Source organism: Branchiostoma floridae, chromosome 3 (genome assembly GCF_000003815.2).
Source record: "Branchiostoma floridae strain S238N-H82 chromosome 3, Bfl_VNyyK, whole genome shotgun sequence".
NCBI lineage: Eukaryota > Metazoa > Chordata > Leptocardii > Amphioxiformes > Branchiostomatidae > Branchiostoma > Branchiostoma floridae.
Window position 1 is genome coordinate 29527448 of NC_049981.1, and position 17253 is coordinate 29544700.

At 39.1% G+C, this 17253-nt stretch overlaps 1 protein-coding gene across 16 annotated transcripts in view; it reads left to right on the plus strand.

Moving 5' to 3' along the window:
• The window catches only part of LOC118412562 (pro-neuregulin-2, membrane-bound isoform-like), a 72892-nt gene that overhangs the window by 33377 nt on the left and 22262 nt on the right, over window positions 1-17253 (plus strand). For 4 of the 16 annotated variants that reach the window (XM_035815496.1, XM_035815499.1, XM_035815498.1 and 1 more), the window contains exons 2-5: window positions 660-831; window positions 4164-4285; window positions 14594-14626; window positions 15253-15270. In XM_035815496.1, coding sequence (XP_035671389.1) covers window positions 660-831; window positions 4164-4285; window positions 14594-14626; window positions 15253-15270 — 345 coding nt within the window. Of the gene's footprint in view, window positions 1-659; window positions 832-4163; window positions 4286-10719; window positions 11475-14593; window positions 14627-15252; window positions 15271-16342; window positions 16361-16848; window positions 16873-17253 lie in introns of those variants that run through there. The other 12 variants (XM_035815491.1, XM_035815494.1, XM_035815493.1 and 9 more) reach the window with 9 other exon arrangements.

A 17253-nucleotide genomic window follows, 5' to 3' on the forward strand; every position in this document is an offset into this window, starting at 1 on the left:
TAATGAATACCATGTTATGACATGTTTGATATTGCCTGGAAATGCATACAGCATTGAAACTGCTAATATAGTATATGTTATAAAGTATTGTGGTTTTTGATATATTTTTCTAAAAGCAGAAGAAGATACTTTGCAAAAAATGGTAGAAGTGCATTTATCAATTTATGTTTTTCTTTTAGAAACATGTGTTTTCCCTATGCACACAATCAGTCTGTAAATATCAATCGATCAAACAGCCCAAAATTGGTTTCTCAATAATATTGTACATGGCAGAAATAGGCTGAATCAGTTTCTCTCTGAATCATTTTGCACAATATATACATGTACATGACAGAAGTAGGCTGAATCGGTTTTAAAACTGTTGCACAAATTATGAAATCATAAGATTATCACAAACAACAACACTATCATGAGTACTTGATATAGTTCTTTGTATAATTTGTTGATCCTGAAGGATGTTTACTACTTTGCTTTGTGTTATTGTGAATATATGATTTATTCATTTATCATCCTGTATTTGTAATGATTTTCTTTGATTTGTTATGGTTTTCTAAGGTCTCCCTTGGGAACCAGTTAAGCTTCTGAAGATTCTCTAAGATAAAAAGATGAAAAATAAACATGTGTCTAAAATTAATCTGTGTTTCTTGTCTTCCCAACAGAAAAAGCACCCAAAATCAGAGGTCGTTTGCGGCCGGTGAAAGCTGCGGAGGGCGAGGAGGTCCAACTGAAGTGTAACGTACAGGGGAGACCTTTTCCTGCCGTCACGTGGAAGAAAGACGGCGAGCTCTTACAAGACTTGAAGTTGAAAGGAGTTCAAATCAAACCCTCAAAGTAAGTTGTAAAAATTTGTTCATTTCTTTTCTGCAAGAAGAATTCATTCTAAAGCCCGGTATTCAGCCGTATAGTAGCTCCCCTGTTTCTTCTATCCTCTCCGCAGAGAGGACAGAAGAGACTATAGGGAGCTATAACGCTGGATACCAGGCTTTTCATTCTTGTGATGCTGAAGAAGAGTGATGGATGTCACTTGAGATGTAATAAAGTGTAATGTTCGAATCTTATTCAGTTGTAGAGATTAAATTGTCTTCATACATGTATACTGTTAGTGTTAACCAGGTACCTGCTAGTCTTGTACTTTTTCAAGATTGCTGAAAAAATCAAATTGCAACTTTCAATGTTTAAAAAATATACAGGCTGAAATGTTATTTCTTTTATTTGGGCGCAAATTTTTATTCCGTTGAGTCAGCTTGGTTAAGTTGGAATCTTCACATGCCAAGTTTTGTCCATCACAGGACGGAATGGGCAAAATTTTTGCCATCCCCAGCAGCAAAATTCCGTCAAGGACGGAAAGACAGACGCTGGCTATAACCTTGACTACCTGAATGTTCTGATCAATGAGAAGACGTTACACAACCAGGCCCCCCTATCATTGCCTGACAGCCAGAAGGCAGAAGGCCGGTGATATCCCAATCTCCCTGACCGATTACATCCTAACCTGCAGGGACCGATAAGTAGCTCCATTGGCATTCCTCCCCAGTTAGGGGACAGAATAGATCAGATACGAGACAAAGACCCAAAATCCTGCAGCTATAGCATGTAACGACTGATCCCTGGCACGCCTTCAAAGGGCGGAAGGATTTTGTGGGGACATTATTCGGGATGGGAGGTCCTACATCGATATCCTTGCTGAAAAAATGAGATATTGTTAAGAGATAGCAAACTTCACCCCCTTACCCATACTCCGTTGCGACCTGTATGGTCCTATAGACAAAAATCACCTTTAAGTTAGAATAAATACAAAGCTGTTTTCTTTGTGCTTTTATGTTATTTTGCAAGTAGATAAGCAGTTTTATTAGTAGGGATTCTACCTGCCCTTGCATAAATTAATAAATTATGATAATGAGCTTGCTGTATACTTGCAAAACATGAAGAAAATGGCTTTTATTTCGTCAAATTCCCATCGTTTTGAGCATCAAAATACTAGGGAAAAACAACATCACAGTTTTCTTTTCAAAATGGCAATCCATATGTCTTAATTCTTTCTGAATTTCAATTTACAGGCAGTTTTTTGGTCAAAACCACAAATGAAACTTACAGCCATTGTTGAAGTATGGCATCATGTACACTGGTGTAGTCAATGGATCAAATATGCACAGCTAGCCTAACTGCCACTTTGCCCAACTTGTTCAGTAGCTGGGTTTGGCCAAGGTATAGCTCAGAACACATCTCCTCATAGGAAGCAGCTCTGTCAGCTTTTTGCCATGGCTGAGTTGTGCCCGAAATGTGGAGAACATTTAATATACCCAAAGGAAAATTCCAGTAAAAAACAATATTGTCCCCCAATACATGCCAAGAAGCTCAAGCAAAACTGGTCATAATTTTGGAAATGGTCAGAAGCTTCCTGTACCATTCCTCAGTCAGATGCTTCAGACACTATCCTATGTCTTTCGTCAGTGACACGGGAACTTCATGGAGGGATCTTGTTGATCATATCCAAGTAGAGTAATTGCTTTTTGGTGCAAAACTGTCCTCTCTCACTGAAGCTCTGGTATGACCTCAGCAGCACTGTAGTTTAGTGATTTTTCAGTGCACTTCACAAATTCCATTGATAAAAATCAAATCTTTTTACATTTTGTGTGCTTTATTGCCCTATTAGTTATAATTGTATGTTTTGCATGATATTCCTATTTTAAAGTTAAGACAAATTTAACTTTCAAGTCAGAGACATTGCCAACGGACTGCAGTCCAATACGAGTAAGGTACCCCCTTCAATGGTTGCCCCTTTTGGAGATAAAAGGACTGTATGCCCTGCTGTGCAATATGTACCGAAACCATTCTACAAGTGTAACAAACTACATCAATTACAGTATAGTATAACCATGACTGTAGGATATGGGATGCCTTGGCCATGCCAGGCTGTAAAAAGTTGCAGACAGTTTCAAATATAAATTACTTCTTGGACGGACAAGTTGTTTCGCTTAAGTGTGGTCCTAAATGACAACTTGTTCTCCAACTGTGCAATGTACTGAAAGCTACATCAATTACGGTATAACCATGACTGTAGCATATGGGATGCCTTGGCCAGGCCATTCCAACTGTGGAGGCTGTAAAAGTTATAGACAGCCTAAAATGTTTCTGACTTGGACAGACAAGTCGTTTGGCTTAAGTGTGGTCCTTAACTACAACTTGTTCTCTTACTGACTGTGCAATGTACCGAAAACATTCTACAAGTGTTACAAACTACATCAATTACAGTATAACCATGACTGTAGGATATGGGATACCTTGGCCAGGCCATTCCAAAGTTACAGTCAACCTCAAATGTTTCGGACAGACAAGTCGTTTGGCCTAAGTGTGGTCCTTAACAACAACTTGTTCTGCAACTGTGCAATGTACTGAAAGTGTAACAAACTATATCAATTATAGTATAACCATGACTGTAGGATATGGGATGCCTTGGCCAGGCCATTCCAACTGTCCAGGCTGTAAAAAGTTACAGTCTCAAACGTTTCAGACTCGGACAGACAAGTCGTTTGGCCTAAGTGTGGTCCTTATTGACGACTTAGCCCATCTGGGTGCTTCTCTATCCGTGCCATTATGCTGTACTAAGTACAGTCTGTCCGACAAGATAGCATCTTTCTTTCTGAAGAAAGATTGCTATGGTACTCTGCGTCTTATCTCGTTACCAAGCTTGGCAAGGAATGTAAATCCGGACCTCGTAAGGCCAAGATGTAGTTCCAAGACGTTAGTTGGGTACAAATTCTAGATCAGAGCTGTGCTGTTGAAAATTTTAACTGACAGCAGGATTATGTTGTCACTCCTGGAAACAGCGCCCCCTTTTGATCCAGATGAGTACGACAGCAAGGCAGCAGTAGCTTTATGTATAGCAGACCTGTTCTCTAGAAGTTGCCTATTCTATTACACAAGTTTGTAGATTGCCTTGAAGATGAAATTTTGTATTATGTATACCATGTCATGATTAAGAATTTTCCTAATTATCATTTTTCCTCTTGCATTCTTATAGCTATTTTTTGTTTTTTAAAACCAATTTCATTTATGATGTTTATTGAGATTGAGTATTTTGGACAATATTTATCTAATTTCATGTCGGGAATTTGGCTTACTTTTCTTGTTATTCTCATGGTTTGCACCTTTGTCTCTTACAGACGAGGATCTAGGGTTCGGATTAAAAAGTTGTTACCGATACACGAGGGGACATACGAGTGTGTCGCAGAAAGTCCAGTACCAGGAGACCCAGCTACTACTAAAAATACAGTAACTATTAAAGGTAAGGCTTTTTTTCGTATCATTGCTCTCTTATCTTAAGGTGGTACATGTATCTCACTGCATTGGGGCACCGGTGTGGCACTGCAGGGTTCGAAAGATTACTCAATGAATTTCAGAGCTAAAGAACAAATTTTCTTAAGTTTTGTGTATTTTGTTGTCTTCTAAGTCATACTTTTACGTATTATACAATATCTAAATTATAAAGAAAGCAGCAAAAGTAACACAACAGTGCCGCAGTGAAAGAACCCCGCAGTGCCACACCGGTGCCCCAAGTGTAGTGAGATACCACCTTTAGGACATGTTGATTTGATTATATTGGATGAAACCTGTGTGGGTAACAAAACACACAAATTAACACGTCAAGATACGCACAAAAACATACCATACAGAAAATGTGAGTTACATACAACTACAAATATACATTAAATCCATATGAAAACTGCAAGGAAAACCAGCAAATCATTAAGGTCACATTGTTGTGCAGGATGGAAGGGTTTTTTCCAGCCATTATGCACACAAAATTTTTCAAAATGTCTAAAAAATGTTCCCACTTTCTCTGAGAGTAGATATTGCAAATTTAGGCAAGTGCAAGTTGTAATATTTGACTATGGATACACAATCCCTTCCAGCCTCGGAATGTGTTGCTGAAATTGGTTTCTTATACTGCTTGTAATGTCGCTGTCAGTGTTAGTGTTCTTACGCCTGCTTGAATTAGATGGCCGCTTTAGTCAGTCAGTTGAGGACATCAGATGTCAACTAGGGAAGTTTTAATGATCAGCTTTTCTTGGCATTGGTACTCAAGATAAACCTTAGCCCAGGACGTGTCATTCTCCTTGTGTACTGGGATCTTCATCTTGTTTATTGCCAGGACTGACAAGTTTATCTGTATTGAAGATAATGGTGGTGCTTGTGACTCTTTGGGTCAGGGCATCTTCAAGTCAGCATTCTGCCTGCTTCTTTTAGGAAAAGAGGCATTTGGAAAAGCATATTGTGACATCAACTCTGTTAATTCCACCAGATGCTATTATACTTCCACATGAGAAAAAACATTACATGATTATTCAAAGTTTTTTAAAAAGGTGTGCCAATGCAGCATCAGTAATCCTAACTGAGGTGTACACGTATGCATTTCACAAAACATTTGGTGTTCAAGACAATCTTGAAAAGTTAATGAAATATTCTTCAACTGTATTCACATGTGACCGATGAACCTCTTGGTACCAGCTGTCATAAACATTTTAAACATAAACTGTATTTCAAAGGTGCCATTATTGCCCAAGTAACTTTAATGTTTTTATCCTGACTAATTGAAAAAAGATGATTCTTTGGACATCTGTTAATGTCAGATAACTTCTATTGGACACCCAAAATTGTCTTCAGCTCTTTTGCATTCATTGTTAGGGTCTAAAAGACCAGTTTCTCTCAGATCGCTTCATGTCACTGATGAAAGATAGTGGATGCTATCTAAAACTATCTAAAACGTCTTGATCGTTTCCAAAATCATATCCAGTTGCTTGAGTAACTGCTTTTTGGCACGTCTTATTACCTGGATGTCTAACCTTCATTGATGTAACTCCAGTATTCACTTTGTGTATTGCAAAACCTTCTTTGCCTGCACATTGTCACTCACTCACTAGTCGACCCCAGAAGGGGACGGGGTAGTGAATGATATATTGCCAATTTCAAACAAACATCCTAATTATGTACAAATGTACTTAATCAGGTGCTTAATTATCGGTGCGTGGCTGGATCGATTTCCTCGGTCATTTTTCAACTCTTCCTGTCATCAGGTCATCGACCTGAGATGGGTTGCCATGGCGACTCGGGGTTATTGAAATGTGGTCTGTCTGATAGAAGGTGACAGATCTGGAGCATAGTCACCATAAAGCACAGTCTGTTATTACTATTTGTACAATTTTCAGCAGTGCTAATATGACAGGACCAACTGTCAGCAAGCATCTTTGACATCCTCGTCAATGTGGCTGATGCTAATCTCCAAGCAGATTGTAGCATATATTATAAGATAGTATCAAAAGCTGCCAGAGGAGTGAAGTCGGCTTATGAGTGTGTTTGGCTACCAGGGAAATGCACACCTCTTAGCTGGCTACACTCCTTGGCCAGTTTAGTACTATCTTATGCCATCGTAGGATCTGCTTGGAGATTAGCTGATGCTTCATGTCAATATTATGTCTATTTTAATGTCCTTTTGAATTACAGTTGTTTATTAAGTAGTATTACTAGTAGAGAATATTGTAAAATGCAGTTTAGGTGGCGGAGGAAGAGTGTCACCCGACATACGATATTTTCTTGAATATCTAGTTTCAAAATTGTACTTTAAAACTTTTCAAAATTAAAAAGTTGCTACAAGTTGTTGCCAAACTTGGGGTGCTTACTTTGTTTGAGGTTATTACATGGATAAATGGGAAAGGGACCTCAATTAGGAGCGGTGTCTACTTAATTTGTCATTTTGAGTTTTTCCATTAAAATCATTTTCAGTCGCATAGATATGTCTGAGACTTGTCCCAAATTAGGAGTGCATATTTTAAAATTTAATTGAGAAAATACAGTAAGTCAAGTACATTTGTAAGTCATAACATTAGTCCTTCTGAGTACCAATCTATATTATTGTACTGTTTGAATATGTATGTTCCAAATCTTTGTAGAAAGTAGTGGATTTGATATCATATCATAGTTCTCCTAATACCCTACTCACGATGGATTATTGCCTTTTGACAATCAGCAAAGAGTGTTCGATGATCGGTAAAGAGTATGCGCCATGGTAGATGTCCCTCTACATAATCCCCTGTAGATATTCGCTGAGATGTCTGCCCGACAGCGGACATATGCAGGCGTATCCTCCTGAATGCTGCTGGTGTAATCACGGGCAGGGTTTGAAGGAAACGCCTGTCATAAAGAGATTACAAACATGTAACATGCCTTAAGCACGAGCGGTCCCCAGGGTTAAGCATTGCACTGATTAGGTTTGTACATACATTGTCTGGTAACCACTTGAACCAAGGCTGTCTCTAAGACCACAGTCCTTGGATGGAAATTTACTTGTCTGGATGGGGATGTAAGATGGGGGGGGGGGGGTCCTCCTCGTTTGTAGAAAAGAATGTGAACTTCATGACATGAGGTTGACGAAACTGTTTTTCGTAAGCTTATAATGACGGATTTGACTGCGAAAATCATCAACCCAGAGGTTCTGTGTTCAAATCTGTTGATGTGCCACCGATCTTGTGCCACTGGTGTAATACAACTTTCCTCACTTCACTCAGGTGAAAATGAGTACCTAGCTTCAGTTAGGGCCGTCCCTTGGATAAGACGTTATGTGGGGGACCCGTGTTTGAGGAGAGCCACACCTCAAAAATAGTAGGGGTCCTTCCTTGTGTGAGTATCAAATAGATCAAATAGGTCTGTCCAGATATGCAGCTTGTACTCTTCAGTACAAGCCTGATGTGTTACACCATGAAGCGGTTTACCGGGTATGCAATAAAAACAAACAAACAAACAAACATGGGTTCTAAAACAATTAGTGGGAAGGAAAAAGATTAAAGCCCCAGTCATGAAAAAGACTGACGACTTTTCTTCTAAATGTCCTGTTTTACATCTTTACAATGTAGAATGGTTCAAAATCAAAATGTTTTTGGTCACTCAATCCATGAAACATTTTGTATTGCTGATGGCAAGCACAAGATTGAATGAAAGATAATAGAAGAGATATTGTGTGGTAAACAGATTTTGTCTGGGTAGAATTCTCTTTTAGCACTTTTCCATCTTATCAAGATTTACCAATCATTGACAGATTAATCAATGAGCAATATTCAGATTGTTGCAAAAATTGAGGAACTTGTGGGGCCCCTAGCAGCTTTGTTTGCAACTGCAGTCAAACGCACAGCAAACAAAATCTGTAACAAATACAATTTGCTTCAACCCGTGGACCAACACTCTGACTTTCATGAAACAGTGTCCTACGATTTAATCAGTTGCTTAACGAGTGCAGATTTCTCTGCCATAGTTTTGCCAATATTTATGACGCTACAATATTTCAGCACGCATGCCAGACGTACCAAATTTCACCAGGTTGAGCCCCAGACTTTCATCACGACAGGTACAAACCGGCGTGATTTCCCACATCAGCATTCAGATAACCTTTCCATTTCTTCCAGAAAGCTAGGGCATGTTCTGCCCGGATAAGGCTATATATCTTTCCGCCGGAGGTGTCAACGAGGTATTGAACGAAGTGCGGGCAAAAAATCGAACCTTACATAAGCACATGACATATATGTGATGTCGCACAGTTGATTGTTTTGTTGCCTTATTCTGTTCTCTGATGTTTGAATTTTTTCACGAAAAGTTACGAAAGTTAAAGCGCTTTTTATTTGTTAGGGAGTACATGACACTGTACATGTAGCTGTCTGCAAGCTTGTAAAATAAACCTGTCAGTGAATGTATCAACAATTAAAACATGATACATATTATCGTATCAGAAAATTTGTGCTGTTAATTGAAATCGGATTGTAAAATGGACAATGAAATTGGTTTTAAAAAGACGTAGTAATTTGTGTCTTTTTATATGCTCTGTACAAAATATGCTCTGGAATTGTGAATGTTCCTGCCCTTGTTCACAAAATGTGTGATCAAATTTCATGATCCAAAACCGACTTGTAGACAACCGTGCGGATGTTTGTCTTCATCAAGGACCACGATGATCACAGTTGCACCCAGGGGAGTATTTGTGCCCATCTCTGTCTGTTTCAAGTGGGGAAGGTCCGCCTTAATTGGTTACGGGTATGCATTGATCATCCGAGTTTGAAGCGAGTCGCCTGTGGAATAAAAACTGTATTGATGTGTGGCTGCCTGGTCCCATGGCAGGAGCTACCAGACCAATCATGCATGTAATATTATATTATATTATATTATATATGTGTATGTGGCTTAAGTAAGAAAATGTTGTGTTTCCTGTTTCCCGAACTACCCTTGAAAAACCTGCCGACCCTACGTACGTAACCTAGCCTTTATTTTTGGTGGGCAGTGGAGTAAAAAAATCAGTTTCCAATTCCAGTTAGAATTTTTATTCAGCCTGCTTCCTATTCAAGTAAAAAAGTAAACTGCTTGCTTTATCTGAAGGATAATGTATCAACAGATTTGTAACAATTATGCACAAAATCAAAGTTTGACATTGAAAATATGAGTGCATTTCAGTTATACTTAAATTTTGTTAAACTGTATTGTATCACTAGAGTTTGAGCCATTGTAATTCTACAAAATTAAAAAAAAAGACAATCCCTAGATCTACCTTCCGACCATAATTTTTTCAGGACTGAAACTGGAAACACAACATTTTTTTCCTAGGCCTTAGAGTGCTTCGTACAAACTAAGCCTTTGCAGGCACATAGGGTATATCTATTTCCTGTATTAAAGTTGTGTAATTTCATTGCAAGATGATGCATTACTTCCGTGTGTGTGGACAAACTCAAGAAAAAAATTGCTCTGTCGAAAAACTGCTGGAAGTTGAATCTGGTTTAATGCATTGGTGATAAATTAAGCAAAATACATGACATTTGTTCAATCTTGCTGAACTTCTAATCATTGAAAGTAACTGTTCTCAACCAGAATCAAAGTTGCGATCATTAACGACCCTTCCAAATAAATCATTTATGAGGTTACTCTTGATGTCAGCAGTAATGCCGAAATCAGGGGACGGAGATTTCGTCGACTCACGTATCTGTTGATTAGATTGTTATCCAATTATGCGACATTAGTATGAATAATGCATTACGGAGAGGAAAACATATTTTTTGACGTGTTTTCAGGCTTTTATGGAGGTTTCTAATTAAGAAAATTGAGTCAAAAGACAAACACTGAAAACAGATTGATTCTATATGCTTCAAATAATTGTCTGCTGGTTTGGTGGTTTCAGAAGAGGCCTTCAACGTAGTGGAAAACCTTTTGCTTCTATTTCAGTCCGGAAATAGTTATATTTGTGTGAATTTGATTATGTAATCTGTGCCACATGTGTGAGTGTTTGTCTGCTGTAGCTTGCCTTTTCCTTAAGTGTGAAATTGAAAGGTATCCTTGGCTAATTCCTTTTTCGCACAGGCTCCACCGCGCTTTATTGGCATGTAGTCAGTCACAATACATTATATTTGGTCGAGGGCAGCTTCTCTTATTTGTATTAACAGTCTAGACGTGGAGTTTCTTCCTGTGTCGTCCAAAGATGGCGAAGATGCCGAATCTTTTTTTTTTACGTGCGTCGTATAACGATTGTTATTTGAACTGTAAGTGCCCTTCTTGGTGACCTCTGGAGTGGAGACACCATGCCTGCCCAATTAGGGTGACTTAGATTAATACTGATTCATCATCCGCAGATCAGTTATAATTGATGGTGCTTGCTTGTTCCGTGTGGGCGCGTCGGAGACACGCTCTAATACATATGCACCAGGGAAGGTGACTCTACACTACTGCGGGACATTCGGAGCACGTTTTTCCCCTTGACTGGACATCTATTGGAGGAGGCCGTCCCTCAAACCAACCTCTCCCGTACGCGGTGATCCCAGGTAAACGACGCGCGAACGACGGACGGAGAGAGACGGGGCTGTGGTTTGTTGTTGTGGGTCGTAGGTTACACACCAGAAGGAGGTGCATGACATAGCAGGGGCTGGCCCCGCATGGATGCCCTTGTTTAAGAGGAGGGAGCGCATACTCGGCTTGGGTGGCAGCATTGGCGGCATAGCTGGAACTGTTATAGCACCATGCCGCCACTGTTCTAGTGACAGGGGGGGAGTGAGGGACCATGGAGACCAGGATTGACCGGGTGAAGGGGGCCCTGGCTGCCGCCCACCAGAGGTGGCAGCGCGAGGTCCCCCTTCTCTCTGACAAGTGGCTGATCGTCCCGGCCGCGCTCATCCTTGCCCTGGTCTGCTTCCTGGTGGTCACGCTCAAGTGGATATGGGTCGACCACATTTTTGACAGCGTAGAGCTCCCGACCTACGGACATGGGGCGGTGGAAATGGCCGCCAAGGGGGACGAAACGACAGGCATGGAGGGGCCATCTGCCACCGTCAGTTCAGACGGGGACGGGTCATCGGGGGACAGCAGCGGGGAGGAGGATGGAAGAAACCAAGGGGGAGGGGTCGGTACCAACATCATCCCAGACGTCATCCTACCCTCCGTGCCTCCCTTGCTAGGTAAGGATTCAGTAGGTCGGCTGTAAGCCAATATGTGTCAGCACGCCGGGATCGATTTTCTCCGAAAACAGCACTCCAGATGGATCGGTGGCTGTCATTGACGGAAAACGTCAATATCCGTGCGAGGCACCCCCTCCCTCGACGCTTGTGCTCCCCCCAGAAATGAGCGTTTGGTTGAATTAATTATCACACATCGTTTCAAACAGCCTCAAGTGGGGAAAAGCACCTGGGACCTCACTGGGAAAGTCTGTTATCATTAATCATACAGAAGGGCTCAGTGTTGGTATGAGAGTTAAGCACTTGTGTAAGGTCTTAATTGATAATCTCAGAAACGTAGCACCGTCTAATGATTTTTGTTTTCGTCAAGTCGGGGAGCCATCTGTTAAGGTGTTTTATGACCTTGGCATTAAGAATTCAGGGCATTTTACGGCCTTGAAATTAATAATCCTATAAAAGATTCATCGTGTTTGAAACTAGGATGGTGTCAATTTGTGCTGCCATCCCCCTCCCCCCTAGAATTACTCTGTCAAAATTTGACTTTATTGTCCACAAATTAAGTCATGATGGAAACCCTTTATTTTGACCCTGATGTTCACCAGCCTTGAAACTATAATAAACCCATTAAACTCTCCCAGGTTGCTTCTAAAAACTGCCTGATTTGCTCAGCTCAACAGTGGTCATATATGTTTTTATTTACCTTCATAAAAAGATTGTGTGTGTGTGTGCATGGTGTGTGTGCTTGTGTGTGTATATATGTGTATTGGTGTGTGTGTGCTTGTCTGTGTGTACGTGTGTATGTGTGTGTCTGTGTGTGTTCATATGTGTGTGTGGTGAAAGTATGTGTGTGTCTTATAGGATATTTTGTGCATTGCATATTTTCATCATATGTCTTGAATAGATTGTATTGATACTACTCCAAGTTAGTTCATGAGCTAACTTCGAGTAGTATTTGCACACATTGACCTAAACCTTAAAAGTGTGGTCATAAAGTTAACTCAGGGCACATCAACTCACATCAACTCAATCGCTAATTCTCATTCCGTGCCCTCGTGTGGTTGCCTTATAGTTATAAGCTCATACCGTTCCTGACAACTACGAAAAGCCTTAAGTTTTTAGAAGAAGTAACTGAAAACCTCAAACACATCCAATTACCATTTTGTCAATAGTTGTCTGCATATAGCTGAAACACAAAGTAGTTACAACACAAAGGACAGCTGCGTGCCTTTCCCGTCATTGATTTCCTATTTGTTCCTATCTAATGTGATAAAAGCAGGGGATTTTGTGCCATACTCACAGTAAGCACTGATTCTGGGGTGAATGTCTCGCATACAGTATGCCAATTTCTTGGATTTAGAGCTGCGATACTCGATAACAGAAAGGTCCAATGTAGTTAGGCCGCACTGCGTGATCTGTTGGTTCCTTGGATTCATATTCGGATAACATTCAAACTTTAATTTTGTAAAACTTTCTTTCGTTGAGACGCTCTGTAGCAATTTTAAAAGGCATTGTGTCATGTAGATCGTACATTATGCCAATGTTTTTGACTGGTTTGATTACAAAAAAGCACATTTTTGTCTTCACTTCCTTTTTTTTAATCATTGCGCAAGGTGAACCTTAGAAAACGTTACTTTGTTAATTGTATAGTCAGCTACATTATAGATCCAAGGCCTATCTACTTTGTACTCCTTTGTTTTCAAATGAAGATGCATGGAACCATTTGTTGGCAAGACAAAGGCGGATGTCCCCAAATCACCGTCTGCCTGCCTCGGAATGGGGTTTGAGGATTTAGGCAGTCGATAAAGGCACTGCAATGAGAATTACGAGGATCAAACTGGTTTATGCCTGAAATTTTGTCGATTTTTGGTTTACGTTTAGCTTGGTACTCTTGTTGAGAAACTATAACTAGTTTTTAAGTCGTACTTGTAGTTATGTCATAAATGATGACAGCATGCAGTTGTTTTCACCCCTTCATGTGTAATTTGTTCTTCTCTCCGATTGCAAATTTTTTCAACTTTGATTTGATAATTATAAAACAATTGATGTTCGTTGATTTGTCACCATACTCAGCTAGCAATACTGACTGGTTCTACTTTGTACTGTAGCAAGTTGCAAAGTCCCAAATGCAAAGTATTGTCATAATTTATGTATTCCCCGTTAGGGAAAAACCTTATTTTTGCTGGTGTATTCTTTTTCCATCTTCTTCTGCGAGTAGCCAATCAGAGGTTAAAACTTAGATAGGATATTAGCCAGTATTGTACACAATATGGTGTTGGGTTTGTGAGCTGGTGGGCCAGGTTCGAAACTCGAGAGCCGGGACACCAGTTCTGCTCACCTCTTGTTTCAGTTACCATCCTGATTGTTCAGTTTAAACACATCTGACTGCAGGATACCCAGTGCAAGCCGCAACATTAAGCGGTTGGGTTGGGTTTCATGTAATATTTATAGGGCTTGGTTTGCGTGAGTAACAGTATCTCCTTTGGGAGTTCACTTTTGATCATAAACCATAGGAATTGTAACACTCTCTATAGCACTCAAGTATTGTATACAATGTATACAGTAATATTCAGTGTTTTGAAAGGGCCTACTACATTACTGTAAAATACTATTATAAGACTGTTGCTTTCGAAACTGCATATAAGCCAATGTTGGCAGAGCTTCAGTTTCAGTGTTGCATCATTCTGAAAAGTTATTTTTTACAATACTGTCATGTGTTTTGAAGGGTTCTTGATTTACACTATAAAAAATCCTAAAAAAGGATTGAATGTACATGTACTCTATGCACATACATTTTATATGCGCACACGCACACACACACACACACACACACACACACACACACACACACACACACACACACACACACACACACAAACACACACAACGCACGCACACGCACACACACTAATGTCAAGGTTCAAGGTTACATGTACATGGATATGTTGTTGTTGATCTGCTATGTAGGTTACATTACAATACCAAGATGTACATGTACATGTACTGTCATGTAGAGTGTATGTACTGTACTTTCTATGTGTAGCTTTTGTCTTTCTAACTACTGTTTGAGCATTGAACTTGAATGAAGACAGTGAATCATTCTTTTCTCTTTGTTTTTTCTGTAGAACCCACACCTCCAGAGACCACAACTCCAACTGGTAAGAGTGCATTTAAAATTGTGTACTATGTATTTTTCTTATAAGGCTATAGATTTTCTGTCTGAATAAAAGTCGAACTGCAACTTCCAACACAAAAATTGGACTTTTCTTATAAAAAACTTTCAAGTCTTAACAAAGACTAAAGTTGAACAGTCAAAACTTTGGGTAAGTCCAATTTTGGGGGGGTTGGGAATTGCAGTTCAATTTGATTCAGAATGATAATCGTCCAAGTTAAAGACAGATGAACTTTCAACTTAATTTTCTGCCTGCTAGTAAAAAACTAATTGATCATGACATCTGCGTGATAAATGTTTTATGGAACCTAAGTTAAATCAAAGCTACATAGTTGATAGTATGAATTATTGGCTCCTGATAATCATTTTAGAAGCTGGTTTTGTTGTAACCTCTTGAGATATACCGAAAACTATTGAAAACCATTGATTCACAACCACATATTCACAAAAGCTGATGTTTCGGTTAGCCTCCTAATGAAATTGTTCACAGATACAAATGTAGCTGCAATGGTTATGTACTTTTAGTGCTTATATTTGCAGTGCTGGTCTTGATATGTACAGTCAGTGACAGAAATAAAGTTAAAACTGACTGAACTTATCCTTTCTTCACAGGTACAGTCTCATCAACAAGTAAGAACATCACTTCTCTGTTACTCTGATATGTGTAATGTTTGTTTGTTTGTTTCTTGTTGCTATTCCTTCTTTTCCTGCTATTTCTTCTCTCTCATTAGTCTGTAAAACTGATGATAATGTTGAGTTGTAGATATTTCTCCTTTTTTTAAAAGAAATTCTTGTCTTTGTAGCGTTACTCTTGTGATGTACATTTTATTTCCAGCTTTTGTTTTAGCTACTAACAAACGTAAGTGTTTTGATTGTCGTTGCTCTTCTGTAGAGTGCTCGGCGGTCTTCTCTTAGTTTGTTTGTTTGTTTGACATGTAAATGGTAAATCATCTTTAGGCATAACACTGCAGTTGTGCACAGTAAGTATAAGCTGAGTAAGAACAGATTGTAATAAGGTTCAATCTACTAAAACTTGGTTAGACGGTTAGACCTCTAACCGTTGTAATAGGTGTGGTGGCAGTTCTTAAACTTAAAGGTGCTCAGGCTGTGTGACTCTCTCCAAACATGTATGGAGGCTTCTTTTGGCTCCTGACAAACTTGATATTACAGATGACGTTCATTGTTGTTTAAGAGAAATTTTGGCGTATGGTGTGCTCAAATTGATTGTTGAGATGGGCAGTAATTTGGGAACATGTTTCTTGTGGTCTGAGGAGATAAGGGTGGTGATCTTGTAGAGTTTGCGGTGTCTTTGCTCTCTGTAGTTAAATAGTTACACAGTTTACACAGCAGAACAGTCTAGACAAAAAGGAATTATATGGTTCTGCTTGGTGATCAGGTGATGAAGAAATAGGAATTTGAATTTCAATCACTTCAACTTTAAAAAAAAAAGTTGCTCGTGTGTTAATTACAGCTGGTGGTTTTAACTTCAGAGATGTCTAATTTTATCATCGTGATGGTAATGTCTTACGTCAGCTGTGACCGTATTTAATGTATTGTAAAATTAACTCCGAACTCGAAACTTGCCTGAGCTGATTTTACAAGTTACTCACTGTTGGGTTTGGTTTTGTCTTTGTAACTAATTCTTCCTAAGTGATAATCACTTTTTAAGTGAAGCTCATTTGATTTGTTTTTTTCTTCACAGCTCCAGTTAAAACCCCAAGTAAGCAAATTTACCAGTTGCTAGATTATTGAACTTGGTTGTGGGAAGGTGTGAGGGAAAATCCTTCAATTGTTAAAAATAGATTGATATTCCTAGAAAACACAGAGAAATGACTGTCTACCCACCTCAATATTAATATCTGTCCTGAGTCCGAGTAAAACAGCAAATGAATCGTTAAGCAAATTCAAAATATATGGTTAACTTAATATGACTTTCTAATAATTTGTGTTTAATGATCATCCTAATTAATGTTTCTCAAAAATGATATCAACAAATGATGATTGATTTTTGAAAATAAAACGAGCAACTCCAATCAGAATACTTGATAACGCAATGATCATATCTCTCATCTTTAATACCTCTCATATGCTACTAGCAGCAGAAATTATACCTTTGTTTTTACCACATTTATGTCTTGTAGATTTAATATTCGTGTAGTTTTGTTGCACTCTCTTTCTTTTCTTACTTTCGTTTTGTTCTCTTTACAGTTTTTCAATTAACCACAATCCCAAGTAAGTTTTGTTTCTTTGCTTTACTTACTATAGGCCATGTTGAGTTGATTATATGGATAACATCCTCTGGGAACCCCCAAACTGATGAGAGCGTGTGAATAAAAAAAAGTTGCCTTCAATATGAAATGCAAGTAGTCAGACAGGTTAAACAAATGTCTGAACGCACAGAGTATGGTATACTGAATAATAGATTCAAAATCTTCATTTTTGTTCTTTCACATCTGACATTGGATTTGACATTGGCATTACATTTTGTATATTTTGCAATATAGTAGAAGCTAGTTAATTGCACAACGGATTAACGCACACTTCTGTTAACTGAACGGAATCCCCTAATCCCAAACCGGTGCGGTCCAGCTAGATAACTTTGCCTTATTGCAC